The sequence below is a fragment of the Oryzias latipes genome, chromosome 7 (assembly GCF_053564925.1).
Source record: "Oryzias latipes strain Hd-rR chromosome 7, Olatipes_Hd-rR_3.1".
In the NCBI taxonomy this organism is placed as follows: domain Eukaryota; kingdom Metazoa; phylum Chordata; class Actinopteri; order Beloniformes; family Adrianichthyidae; genus Oryzias; species Oryzias latipes.
The window spans coordinates 26,863,583-26,878,119 of NC_136243.1; the positions used below are offsets into that span (position 1 = coordinate 26,863,583).

Here is a 14,537-nt window from a genome sequence, read left to right on the forward strand (position 1 = left end):
CTGTTCAGATTTTGTTTTCTAAAGGGCTGGTTTTTTTAGTTGCCTCGTTGGTTTAGAACCTTTTTGGAGCTTTCCGCAGATCCAATTATGTTGGAGGAAAGGCTCTTAGGATGAATTTTGGGTTGACTCATACAAAAATATTAACCTGAGAAGTTGCAGCAGATGCTTTAAAAACTCATCTGATAGCAGTTTTATGAAGAGGAAGGCGCTATGAGCCATCAGGATAGACTGATCGGAACTGTTTTTTTTATTGCAATCTAAATAAAAATGCGTGGAGCGTCAGTGTCGATTCAGACTCTTCCACCATCACACTGAAGATAAGATGGAAAGATTACATCTGCCGTTTTAGTTTTGATTGTGTAGAAAGGAGGTGCAAACTATTTAAAAACATTTAGGGCAGAAAGGGTTTGTCCAATAATGCATGCTCACCACAAGACCAGGCAGGTTTGCTCTGATGCAAGGCCTTTTTAGTTAATTATTTTGTTGTTGTAAAAGAATTTAAGTAATTTTTTCCACTCACAGTTGAGCTGTCAAGACCCATTTTGACCCATTATACTTAAAAATATTTTGAATTAATTTTTATTTAATTTAAATGAAAAAAACTTAATCACTTCCTCAAGGCTAGGAAACAACAAAAGAAAGAAATAATTTTTTTCCCTTAACTTCTCTGCTTGAATTTGTCCTGGTATTTTTTAATTAATCTTTGCGACAAACAGACCAACAAAGTTATTAAAAAGCAAAACAAAAGAAAAAGAACCCTTCATTTATATATTTTTCATGGCTGACAGGCTTAATTGCTTTATTGTTAGACAACTACAGAATGTGTCCCTGAAAAAAGTGCAAATAAAAAAAGATTTCAAAATATTACATTAATAAGTGTGTAGCCATGATTATCGAATGAATGTGATAATTTCTGTCAATTGCAGTGCTGAGTATTACAAATCTGTTATAAGAAGTGTGATTCACATTAGTGGCTACTTAAATTACGTATTAAAGTTTTTTGAGGATAATCAATAAACATTCCATTATGCTACTTGATAAATAATCTGCACTTGATTGAATAAGCACTGGATTGCTGTAACTATGTAAAAATGTATATGAAAACAAAAAAACACAACAGAGGTGGGATTATATAAATTTGCTTTGTCCCACTCCCTTTCAAGCAACAAATCAAACTCTACTTGACTTTATTTGATAATCGTTTCATTTAATGAATCCAATGTGACCTGTGTGTGAACTGTATGCATTAGGGAAAAAACGTCTATTTATGATTATGATTAATTACACTGTCGAGAAAATGGCATCATCTTTGTTAATTTTCTTAATTTTCAAATCAATATATTGCTTGTAATTTTTTATTGTATTTTTCCATCATTTTGTATGCTTTAAATACGTTAATAAATCAAACCAATTCAAAAATAACACCCAAGAATATATAACCCTGCATATTTTAATGGGGCATTGTAGGTCAAATGCACAAAGACAAAAAAGAAAACAATTACATATAAAAAAGGTTGTTGTTCTTTCTAAAATCTTCTCAAATGTTTTTTAGATCTTCAAGATTTTTACTTAAACTAATTTAAAGCTGAGTTAAAACCATATAGAGCAGCACGGCCTTTTTTTCTGCCTCCTTTTGACTGTTATGATGCTACTGCATGTCAGGATGAACACAGATAGATCTCATGATTGCAACATGCCATTAAATGATGCTGAAGTGCTGAGTCTGCTTGTCTCTATTGCTAGCAATGAAATTCTGATTAAACTCTTGAACATGGATCCTAATTACTCCATGAGCGCCAGCGTTGCACATTCCTGCAACTATGAGTGTTACAAGACTCTTGCTCTTTTTTTTCTCTTTTAAATGAATACAGATGTTAAACTACTCATTATTTTAATGACATATATTTTATGATCCATGTAATATTAGCACAAAAAAAAGGACATAAGGTGTGGTGGCAATTTATCATTGTGTCCTGAAACGCTAAACCTGTAAAAGTGTAGGTAACAATCGTCTTTGCTTGGAAGATGTTCCAAAGTCACCGCATCTCCTGTTGTTTTTTTAGGCAGCTCCTCACAAGTCATTTCACTAATCACAGTGTTCCAGCAGGAAGCATTTAAACCACCACCTGGGAACTTGGTTGAGCAACACGCAAACCTCCACACACTCTATTCACTTTGAAAAAAATCAACCAACCTTGAAAGGATGGATAAACAAATTGATTTTATGGCTTAATTTGAGTTAAGTCATAAACGTGAGTTAAGCCACACGTTGTGGTAAAATTATGTTTAGTTTTAAAGTTTTTTCTGGAAAAAAATGTTCGGGTTGTTTTATGAGCTTAAAGCCTTGATGCATGAATTTAGTTACAGCTAGGAAAAAAACAAAATTAACGAATGCGTTAGTAGATGCGTAACTAAGGTGGAGCAGAAATGGTTTGATGCATTTTTGCATCAATAGGTGGCAAGGTTAAATGCTACCCACAAGTCTGTCAGAATTGTTTTTTTGTTGTATGTTTACATTGATGGGAGGAGCTACAGCATGCAACTGCATTTTAAACCTGTTCTACCTGCATTCAATGTACAAATGTAGTACCCTTTACATAAAACTGGAAAGTCAGGTTTGCCTTGACTCCTTTGATGTCACAAAGTTGTTTGAAGATTATTAGAGTCTGAGATAAGAAACGTTTTAAAATGTTTCTAGGGCTGAAATGCAAACAAAGTGTAGGGTAAGGTGCAAAAACTTAAAAATGAATCAGGAAAGACTTTTCTTTAATAAGAAAGGGGGCTGTATGTACATGGCACCTGACATTAATTAAGACTTGGTCACGGGCTGTCTGTTGGCGAAAACTTGACAAAGGTCTACAGGGCTGGCAGGACAAATATCAAGGTCATAGGCCCCTTGGTGAGCCTGTAGAGCCTAAATGTTCATGCATTTTTTTTTTCTACAGCCATGCTGAAGGCAACAGGTTGTAGTCAACACATGAGCAACTCGTAAGGTTACGTAAGGGTGAAAGGTGAGAAGCATGCGTGTCGTACACATTTTTCATGTTTTCAAGTCCCCCCAAATGCTGTGGACTGTGTGTTCAAATGTTAAGTGTGCACTGCTTATGTGCAGCCTGCCTATTAGGAATTCATTAGGAAATTAGACAATAGAGCACAGTTTGTGTAGACATCCTATCTATCTACTTATCACCTGCAAAACAGCCTTTGCATCCGGTCAGTAAAGAGCCATTACTTGCACCCTACTAATGACTGGAGTGTGGCATGAGGGCACCATACGACAGCATCACCCGTTCGTCCAACGTGCGTGCAGCTTACATTGTCCTTACAAATACTTCACCATACATTTAAAACTGGGTTTTAAATTTTGTCAGATTTTTAAATCCCTAGTCAAAACTGCAAATGACAGCTGTTGCCATTATAGCCCATTTAGGATATGTACATTCCTGCCTGTTTTATTTGTGAAAAGTTATCAGATCAGGTATGCTGTTGGTCAATAAAATTGAATAACGTAATGCAATGAAATAAATGATAAGCAGTTTATATCGGGCACATTGTTGTGAACATATAAAGTATGGCCATCATGACATTGCTTATAATTAGCTTTTGTCAGTAAGTTATCATTCATTTATTTCAACATTTTATCTGTTGCGTTATCTCAGTTACATACTCTAAGCTGTTGTGTGACTTTTTTTTCTACATGAACCTGTTTATTTATGTCTTTAAGAAGCTTCTGTTCCCAGAAGTTACTATAGAAGGTGTTTTGTTTTTTGACATTTTTGAACATTTAGTTTTGTGGGGGAAAAAAGTTCATTTAGTTCAACAACAGATGAGCGTGACAACATGACAAAGCTATGAGGGCTGAGCAACATGAAACTGGAATTTGTAAGTGACTCACGTTTGTCTGATGTTCTAAAAGCGTTTTGAAGAGACAGCGGAGCTCTGGATTATCAACGAAGCCTGACTTTTATTTGTTTAGGAATACTTTAAGGTATGAAACCCCTAAAGGGACATTGAAGAAAAGAAAAGTAGTACTGGTTTCTCGTGCACACTCAATGTCCTTTTAGGATTCCGTACTAAGTCAAGTTCTTGATAAAATCGATTGGGTTTTTTTAATCTTATATACAATTTAACGTACAATTTTTTTTTTGTACAAATTTGGTTTTAAGTTAATTTTCTATTATTTATCAATTTTATTTCACAGAGAATAAAAAATCATCAGTTGAAGTTGAATAAAAAAACATTAAACCATGGAAAAAAGCTCTGGCAGAAGCATCTTTAAAAATGAGTTTTCAATTATTACTATTGCTTCTGCTACCATAATAGTAATAATAATATTACCAAACAACTTTTGAGTCACAAAGCTGCATTAATATATATTTAGTTGGTTTTCAGGAATGTATTATGTAAGAGTCTAAACTTTATTTTTGCTCAGTAGTTAAATGTAAAAGGATACAGCTTTTCATTTTATAAAAATGAGAAGAACATGCCTGTGTGGCAGTTACAGCTATGTAACTTGTATTTATTTTATATCAGATTGTCTATTTTGCGTGACTTTAAAGCAAAAAAACTTTAAATGAAATCCAGGCCATTAGTGGCTTTTCTTTTAAGCTTCCCCTCAGCGTTTGTTAAAAGAGCGCTGTTTTAAACACAGCGAGGGTTCATTTGAAGTAATGACAGCTCTCTTAAATGAAGTGTGTAATTATGTCCGGCTATTCCTGCAACCTCCCAACAGTGAGTTTAGTCTGGAACGTAGACTCATCCAAATGTGTCACTGGCCTACAACGTGAGAATAAAAACTACCTCATATTTGTCATGTTCTATGATCAAAGAGAAAAGACGATTAAAAAAAGATTTCAGCCAAAATCCAGCATCTGGTTGGACTAAAAACAAAGTACATTAAGAGAAAAAATGAGAAACAACTGTGGTAATTAACTGAAACCAGATGAAACTCTAGCAAAAAAAAACAAAAAACCTCCAAAATAAAACAGGAAGTCAGTGCACTGAAAGTGAACTTACAAAAGGCAGGGACTTCAGAAGTGAAAACTGAGCTACATGTCAAACGAGCACAAACGATAGCGTTCAAAGCAAAAAGCCAAGTCAAAAATATAAACATCATTTATGGACCAAGTCACAGCGATTGCTCCAATCTCTTTCTTTTCTTCACTTCTCATACAAATTAAACCTCTGTGTTTGTTTTGCTCAAACGCAGGTGTTTTTTTTTTCCATTTGCAAAAGATGTTAATCTAGTATTTGTCACGTTTACTGACAAGTCCATTATTTAAGCAGAAGGGCACAGGGAGCTGGAGAAACAAAAAGCAAGGCTGAATGTTCAGATAATGTCTGATAATGTCAGCTCGAGGTCATAAAGTATGTGTGGTCCTGCTCCACGACTGCTTCACTGGGCCTTTTCAGCCCACTTCAGGTTTGGGTTTATATTTCCCTTCACGTTCCATAATATTCTGTGTTCTAGAGATTATATCACTACTTTGCCCTGATGCATCTGAATCCTTGTGTTTTGCAGCATGACAGTCAATTAAAAACCTCAGAGGATCTTACCCGAGGGCCTGAGCATGTTTCTGCAACCCCTCTAGTCTGCATTGATGCTTCGCAGACACTTCTTCATGTTAGACCTTGTTTCTGCTAGTTAGCACATTTTTACAACTATGAAAAACAAATCAATGGCAGACCTAAAGTCATGGCCAAAAAGGAAAGAAGCAAACAAAGCCTGTAATTCACGACAGAAAACTTTGTGTTTGAGGATTTTCAGAAAACCACCAAAACTTTGTAGACTGAAGGAAAGGTAAGACTACATGCATGGACCCAAGTGTTCACCTGGAGAAGGAAAGTTGTTTATGAGAAAGGAATGACTGGAATTGTTTTTTTAGAAAAGGAATTTGCTCATTCCCTTCTCATAGTTTAGAAGGACGGAATGAGCGGACTCTACTAAATGAGAAGGTTTGGTCTTTAGCATTTGCAGTGAGATGTGGCATTTTGTTTATTAGCAGAAATTCATGATAAACAATAAATTTATCTAGAACCTTTTTCAGAATTCTCCAAAACCTTTAAGTAACATTTAAATTAGTTTAACTTAAATTAATTAAAGTCCCACACCGATCATCTCTTGATCTATTTTTAAAGCTTTCCCAGAGGTCTTTTAATTAGGATAACATCGTTTTTAGCCAATATCAGGAAACTTGTGTTGTTTTCTAGGTCATAGTTTCTGCAGAGCGCCAGTAGTTCATCTGAAATTCGCATCTGAGTTGTGGGTGGGACCATTGGCGTGGAGCAACCCCGCCCTCTTCCCTGTCCTAACTTGCCCCTTACACCCCCAACCTAACATTACTGAAAACAAAAACTGTGAGGAATGATGGAGCTATCCAGATGTACAGTTTTGATCCAGATTCAAGCTCAGATAAGGAAAACAAAGACGTACCGGTACATGGATCTAGTCGTCTACAAGTGGATGCATCAGAATGGAGCGGAGCAGGAAGTTGGTCCGGCCAAGTGTGTGATTTTTCTACGTCACAAATACGCTCTTTGTCCAGCAGTGTTTGTTCATCTGCTCCTAATTTACAAGAAAAAACAAAAAATTCAGAGATGCAATTTTAAACTTATTTTTTTTACTACATGTCCTCCATCGTGCCATCATGGGGAGAATGCCATACGAACAAGTTAAAAACACCAAAAACTCGATTTTCCTCAGACTGGGTCTTTACAGATGTTTACTGTTATCCCATTGAATCAAAAGGTCATTTTAGGACCATTGTGGTGCTGCTGGCATCTTAATCCAGACTTCCCTATCAGTGAAGGTCAGATGTTTTCCTAGCTGAATGACGGAGCAGTATGAGCATTCTTCAGCCTGTGTTGTGATCGTTATGTCTCCACGAGGCCTAACACGAGTGAAGGAGCAGTGTCCCATACTTTAAAAAGATTAGTTAGTGTCTTTTCTACTCATATCGCAAGTCCTTGTTTGACTCTTAGCTTGTCTGTATATTAGTTACATCAAGACTAAAACTTTTACTGATATCATTTTAAAGAGAAATGCAGTAAAACAATTTTACCAGCCAGTATTTCTTCAAATTGTAGGTAAGCAGAAGGTGTTTTTTTTTTTTTTCTTTTTTCTGTTGAGTTCTAATGTGTTGCATTAAGTCTCATGCGGGCTCTGTGTAGGTGTACAGTTTTGTCCCCCACTCTCTTTTAACAGCAAAAGAGTGGGAGAAAGTAAGGAAAAGAGATGTCTGTACTTCTTCTGCGCTCAACCTTTAATGCTCTCTTAGTAGCCCTGTGGTGCAGCCTTTGTCCCGGGCATTGTCAAGCTTTCAGAGCCTCTTTGCCAAGTGAGAGGCTTTGGCGACATATGTCACTTCAGCGACTCTCCTGTCGCTTCTTTAGTAGCTTGAGTGGAGGAGTGAGGAGGGAGGTGTGTCTGTGCCGCAGGAAAAAAGCAATATGAGGAGGAAGAGGAAGTGCGTCCTAGAGATTCTGGTTCAGAAAGAGAAACAGATGCTGGAATGTCAGTTCTTCAAGGTTTTATGAACTTCATCTGCACCTGCTTTGGGCCTCTGCAGGAGGAGAAAAACTCTCAATGGTTCAAATAGCTGTGAGTATCATCACTTGAAAGTAAAACTCCTTTGGGAAACTGGTTCTAACTATACACATGATTGGAACACAGTAAATTCATTTTTGTCTCTAATTTGCTTGTATTTGTTTTAAAATAAGGCTGCAAAAGAGTAGAAAATGTGTGGGGGTGTTGGGTGTTTTGCCAAGGATAAGCCATTTAGTAGTAGTACTGTTCATGCTGTGGCCAGCCTATGGTTTAGGTAACAATCCCTCTGGATTTGTGACTACAATCTGCCATGCGTTCAGATAATAGATCCCTTATACCTTTAAAAGCAAGCACTTCTGTTTGCACAAGGACCTCACCGCATTTTACACTTCTGTCTCATGTGTGTAAAGCAGACTCAGCCAGCTTTGTTTGAGTTATCATTAGAGGGTTTTGCACAACTCCATGTTTACAAGGCAATGTGATTCCCCAATCCACAATGTTTTTCCAGTGTAGAGGGGGGTGTGGATTTGCTGGGCATGAATAAAAACTGCCTGCTTGCTTGCTTGTTTGGAGTGATGATCACAGATCATTACTTAGATAAATGTCACGCTTCACTGGTCACTGGAAGACTTCCGCTTTGCTGCCTGCCAGAAACTTTGCACCCTCTTAAGTAGAGTTCTCTTTTTAATGTAGACTTGTGCTCGCACCTTCTGCTTTTTCTCTCTCTCTCTAAATGACTACATAAGCAAAAGATCTTACATGAAAATGTTGGTGCACCCTCTGAAATAAACACAAAACCAGCTATGTTTACTTTTTAAACCCACAGAAGATAATCGTAAAGCCTTTAAAGCATCAGTCGCTTAATTTGTTAAATTGATTCCAACTTCAAGCAGCTTAATTCCAAATCTAGTCTATACAAGTTATTGCATTAACCTCTCTCGTGCAATAAGAAGAACTGAGAGTGGTGCTCAGCCATTGTTAAACAGCGTCCTGCTGGATGACTGCTGGAGCTCCTGCCTTCAGTCTCCTGATAGCAGGATTAGCCGGGGAGGGGAGTGAACCTATTTGGCAAGGCTAACACTGCCGCTACACTCTTAGCACTGTCAGAACTAAGCCGTGAAACACTGACAGACTTACTCCAATTTACTGACTGCCATCTTGGATCTGATAATTGTAACTGACAACAGCTTAGCCTCCGAGTGATTTGGGTTTAATGAAAGTAAGCCACACGATGCCACCCAGTAGCCTTTACAGCTCAAATAGTAATCTCCACGCATGTTATAGTTCTGTTATCAATACAGCCTTGAAACAGTGGGGGGCATCTGTAGCTTCCTTAACTAGATACCCTCACTGATATCACATTTAACCCCTAAATATGCCCAAGCAGCAAAAACTTTGATTATATTTGCAATTCTAAGGAGCATATTTATTCAGGTACTCCTACTTAAAACTGAATACATAAAACCTAAACATGGCCAAGTATTCGAAAGAAAGTAAAGGTTTATACTGAGAAGTGCTTTCTATTTTGTAAACTGCTTTAAAAAATAGCTCATATATAAGCAATAATTTGGGTATGCCAATGAATTAGTTCTACTAAACTTCTGTTCCGTGTTAAATTCTCCTTCCCGCACACATTTGGGTAAAATTTCCTGTGACCACATAAGAATACTTTTTCTTTTAGCACAACTCCTTTTGTTTACTGCCGTTGAAACACAGCCTTGCCTGTTAAAAAGTAAAAGGCTTTGATTCAGCTCAGTGGTTCCGAATTTAATCTGTTTCCTAAAATGAAAGAATAAAGCAGTTTGACAAAAAGAAAAAATAGACGTTTTTACAAGTTTATGCAACAGTTGGGCAATGAACCCGATTTTAAAGAGAAAAGGGCGAGCAAGTGGCCCAATCCTGATTGAAAGAAGGCTGAAAGTTGTTACTTCATTGTTTTATAGTTTAGTTACTTCGGTCAGAGTTTGCCAAAAAAGAAAGACCAACTTCTTTAAACATTTGATCACTAAATCATATAAACGTTATTTAGGAAATGGCTTGCCAACTAAAAATTAAAACTATTTTGTAAAGAAATTAATACAGAATCAAGTTTTTAATGACCACTCTTTGGCTCACTGAATCAATGTGTGGTGGTTCCTTAATGGTCTTTTTCTTTTCTCTGTTTTCCTTAAAAGTTAAGTCATTAAACACAGACCTTCTGTTTAAATCTTGCAGGTTCTCTGTGCCTTACAACTTCCGTGTAGCAACAGTTCATCATCCATCACCCCTGTACTCAAGTGCCTCCTAATCAGCAGAGGGGAATGAGGATGGTTGAGAGCCTGACATTAGTTCTACTTTGGACCTTGAGTTACAAAGCTGCTGGCCTTCACATTCCTTTGGAAGGTAGGAGAAATATTAGGATGACTGACATTGTTGTTATTCATTGAATACTAAAAGAGAAAAGTTTAATATAAAGTTGCAGACGTGTATCAAAGACCCATTCTAATAAAATGTTTTTATTGTTTTTAACATGTTCTTGTGGCTTTTTCTTTATGACGAAGGACATATATTAAGAAAATGAAGCTCAGCATTGCAATTTTAAGAATTTCTTTATTCAAATTGTGGTAAATCAGGAGCAGATGAAAAATATGCAGTTGAAAAAAGCCTGTAGGTGTGACATAGATTCTACAACAGCAAGCAAAAAGCTCCCTGCAGCGCTCCATTCTGATGCATCCACTTGTAGACAAATAGATCCACGTACGTCTTTTGTTTTCTTGCTTTTAGCTGGCATCTGGCTCAAAATTGGGTGGCTTCATTATTGTTCATTATTTATTTGGCAGTTGTGAGGGGCTGTAAGCTAGTGGGAAAGCACATAAACAGATGGATGATGGGAAATGTGGAGGAGCTTTCTCTGCACCATAACTACTGCCCACAACTCAGAGGCACTCTACAGAAACTATGTCCCAAAAAAGGACACCGGTTCATAAAAAATCATAATGAAAGGGACATTTTTAAAATAGATCAAACTGTGATAAGAGTGGGTCTTTAAGTCTTTTAAATGTTGTTACAAAAATCATTTTTTTTATATATTCAACAACTATTGTTCTATTTTTTTAAATGAATCCTAAATATGCTTAAACTCTGTTCTCCTGTTGCAGTGGAGCAGCCACCAACCATTGTAGCTCATTCAGAAACTCCTGTTATTGTGCTTCCCCTCGACAACTCTGTTACCATCACATGTCAAGCAAGAGGAAATCCACCACCCACGTGGGTAACATTAAATGTCTAAATGGCTTCAAATCTCTGTTCAGTTTCTGAAAATGCTTCAGTACTCTTTCATTTATTTTTACCCCAACAGATACAAATGGACAAAAGATGGAAAGGATGTGACTTTATCAAACATTGCATCAATAGCATCAGACCCAACAAGTGGAACTTTAAGGTTTCACAGCATGCCCCTTCGCCAGGTTGAGGGTAAATACAAATGCTTTGCTTCAAACCAGCTGGGTACCGCCATGACCGTGGACATAGAGATCATAGTCTCTGGTAGGTAACTGTAAGCGAAAACATGAAAGCGTTATTTATCATCATGACTTAAGATGTAATTGCTTTTCCATTGTTCTTTTTGTTTTTTATCTAGCCCTTCCCAAGTTTCCGAGGGAAACGATTCCCCCAGTTATTGTCAATGAGGGAGAATCGGTCATCCTGGAGTGTAATCCTCCTGAAGCTGTTGCCCCACGTCAGCTCTACTGGATGACTATTGGTGATTTGCAAAACACTTTCTTTTACTTCCTAAATATGTATTTAGTCATTTTGTTTTTTTTACAAACATCTATCAATTATTATTTTATCTAGATCTGATCTGCTTTGTGCTATTACTGGAGCCTAGCCATCTTCAGGCCAAGGCACAGTCAAGTCACAAGAACAAAAAACTTTTCAATTTCATTTGCAACTTTAAAGACAGAAGTCGCAGCTTTTCTTATGTTTTTATTTCTTCTATATATCCACAATGCATTGTTGCCTTCTTGCTGAAACCTTTGTGTAATGAGTACTTCACTGTAGTTTTCAGTGTAAAAATTCATCCGTTTCTGAAAGAATAAACAGAAAGTTTAGTTCATAGGACAATGAAAGTCCAGGGATGTAAAAGATACAGATACGTATCATAAAATCGATTAAATACTTGGAGCAAACAGCAGTATCGGTTGGAAACCACAGATTATATTGGTAAAAGGGTAAAAACCGATCAAAGTAAATAATCTATTTCTGGCTAATTTTGTTAGCTCATCTTCCCGTTGTGCTCTCTGCTGTCTTTGCCTTTTGAAGTACATGCGATGCAAACAAAAAGACCTCCAATCACAAGCTAGCTTCTACCAAGTCAGTAGACGTCTTGGTATTACAATTGGCTTGAGGTGAAACCAAATTCTGTGTAAACGTGATAACCCATTTTTTTCACTGTACTTCAAACAATGCCTGAATAAATTAATATGACACACTTTTAATAGCCACAGAGAACAAAACATTCTGAAAGACTCAAAATGCCAGGTTTTTGTCCTTTGAACATTTTGTTTTGATGCTTAAAATAAAAAGTGCCTTCTCTGTTAAAAGGCATTTTCAATTATAGTTTAATACCACAACGATTGATTGTATTCTTGTAGGTAAAAGAATTGGACTGTATTGAACCGCCACAAAGTTAGTTGAATCTTCCATGTAGTGATTCGTGGATCATGTATCGAGATACGTATCAAATCATTTAAGAGGGAAAGATACACAACCATATATAAGGTGCTTGGTCCCAGCAAGGTCAGAGGCTAGAGGCAGAGAAGATCAGGGCTGATTGTACTCATTTTCTCTCCTCTTGCCTAAATGGAAAACACAAATTCTTTAAACTTGATGCAGAACTTGCTTCTTTTTTTGTTTTGTTTTTTCCAAGCTTGAAGTCTGTGCGTTTTCCCAGAACTGATCCAAGTGTATCAATATTTCTGCTGTGATTTATGTCCAACCTAGACACTTTGAATTGGTTGATGTTACAATAAGTTCTCAGTAGATAGTTTACCACTTCAAATTGTAAGCCATGAGATGCTTAAGGCCTAGTCAAGGATTTGTCTATTGCTTAGTTTTGTATTTGATCCGTGCTCAGGTATTAATGTGCTAGTATTAACTTCACAGTCAAAATGAGTCTTTAAGCTACGTTGGGGTTTGGGAGAACATTTAGGTGAAACAAAGAGCACAACAGCAGCACACTGTAGTCCCAAATATTCAAGCTATGATGCACAGTGAACGCCACTGCTCATAAAACTGTCTAAGCCTGGAATGCTTGAGATACCACACGCATTTTACACCTGTGTGTTCAGGTGTGCGAAAGGCTTGACAAAAAAATTACAGCTTTATATTTCAGCGTTTTTTTTCACACTCGATTCATCGTGACAGGGGGTTAGAATCTAGAATCTAGTACTGGTGATACCTAATAAAACATTTCTGACGGGTTACTGTTTTTGTTCGATCACCCCGAAGATCAATTCACTGTTTGCTAGTGAAAGATTAGAAAGGGAAATAGGTCTGCTTTTCAGAGGTGGATGTTCTACTATTTCTGAAAGAAGTAATCAAATAACCTCATTTTAACAGACGACACTTTGTGAATTTGAGCTGGCGCACAGCTCCCCTAACAGTCTGCTTGCTTGTTTAGGTTAGAAGAGACAATAAAGGTTTACACTTGAGGGGCACAGGTTTACTTTACATCAACAAAGCTGGAAAAAGTGATTAACTGTATAAAAGGTCTCCTCAGATACGTGTGAAGTGTTTCATTAGTGGTGAAGGCTTTTTTGGACCAACTCCTTGAAGGTCCTCTACATACCTGACTGGTCTGAGAAGAAGAGGGCATTCAAGAAAAACCTATTTCCTGTTCTCAGACAGACTCAAACGTCTGCTCTTAAACTCCAGACCTGTTTAATTAAAATGTAATGATAGAAATGCTTTCAGCTTGAGTTGAATAGATATATTTGGTGGCACTTTTCTTCCCCGTCAGCATATATTTCAGTTTGTACTAGTGCTCTTTATAAAAATGACCTCTCTTTTGCTCATGTGCCCTGTGTTCTGAATTTAAATCAATGGTTTTATTGGACTTGTCAAAAAAGACACAAAAGGGACACTGACCTGTGCATTTCTACAAATCAAATATGCTTTTTGTGTAAGAATTTTTCTATCCCTGAAACTTTTAAGGTCACTGGATTCCTGCATCATCAGACCTTCATTAAAACACTTGTACCCCATCATTATTTCATGAAACATTTCTGTTCTTACTCTTTTTAACAAGCATTAGGTGCTACTGTTGGCCCCTCTCGTGTCTCAAAACTCTTACGGGAAAAGTCATAAATAAGTGTTATGGATGGACCAGATTCTACTGCACACCAAATGCATGCTGGGTCCTAAAGACATTTCTCACATTATGTTGACAAAATAACTAGCTTTGAAAAATACTTGCTTGATCTGGTTCAGCTTATTCATACCTTTTGGAAAATACTTTATGTTTTTTAAACTCACTCCACTAAATTTATCATGTCATTTGGTGTTTTTAACTTGTTCTTGTGGCATTTTTTTCTGATGATGAAGAACATTTATGGAGAAAGCTAGGAATATGTATTTATTCAAACCGTGAATCAGGAGAAGATGTAAAAAATACAGTTTGATAAGGCTTGTGACACAGTAAATAAACTGCAGGCCACAAGCTCCCTGCTCCAAGCTCTCAGCAACAGGGAGGGGAAGGGGGCGGGGTTGCTCTGTGCCAACGGTCTTGCTAACAACTCAGAGGCAAATTTCTAATTAACTACTGAGAAATTATGTCCTAGAAAATAATGTTTTTTTTCTGTATTTTTGCTAAAAACTGCATAATCATAATTAAAAGACAGCTGGAAATGCTTTTACAATAGATCAAAAGATGATCAGAGTGGGTCTTTAAGAGAGTCTCAATTTCATTTTGAGACAGGAATATTTTTAAAGTCATATGCTGAAGTTAACA

The 14,537-nt window shown here is 36.9% G+C and overlaps 1 protein-coding gene across 5 annotated transcripts in view; it reads left to right on the forward strand.

Annotated features, from left to right (window-relative positions):
* chl1a (cell adhesion molecule L1-like a) overlaps nt 1-14,537 on the forward strand; it is a 59,346-nt gene that overhangs the window by 16,038 nt on the left and 28,771 nt on the right. For 4 of the 5 annotated variants that reach the window (XM_078949900.1, XM_020704547.3, XM_078949901.1 and 1 more), the window contains exons 2-5: nt 9,761-9,928; nt 10,684-10,792; nt 10,884-11,071; nt 11,166-11,288. In XM_078949900.1, the coding sequence (XP_078806026.1) occupies nt 9,847-9,928; nt 10,684-10,792; nt 10,884-11,071; nt 11,166-11,288 (502 nt within the window). In that variant the 5' untranslated portion in view covers nt 9,761-9,846. Of the gene's footprint in view, nt 1-7,382; nt 7,601-9,760; nt 9,929-10,683; nt 10,793-10,883; nt 11,072-11,165; nt 11,289-14,537 lie in introns of those variants that run through there. The other variant, XM_078949899.1, reaches the window with a different exon arrangement.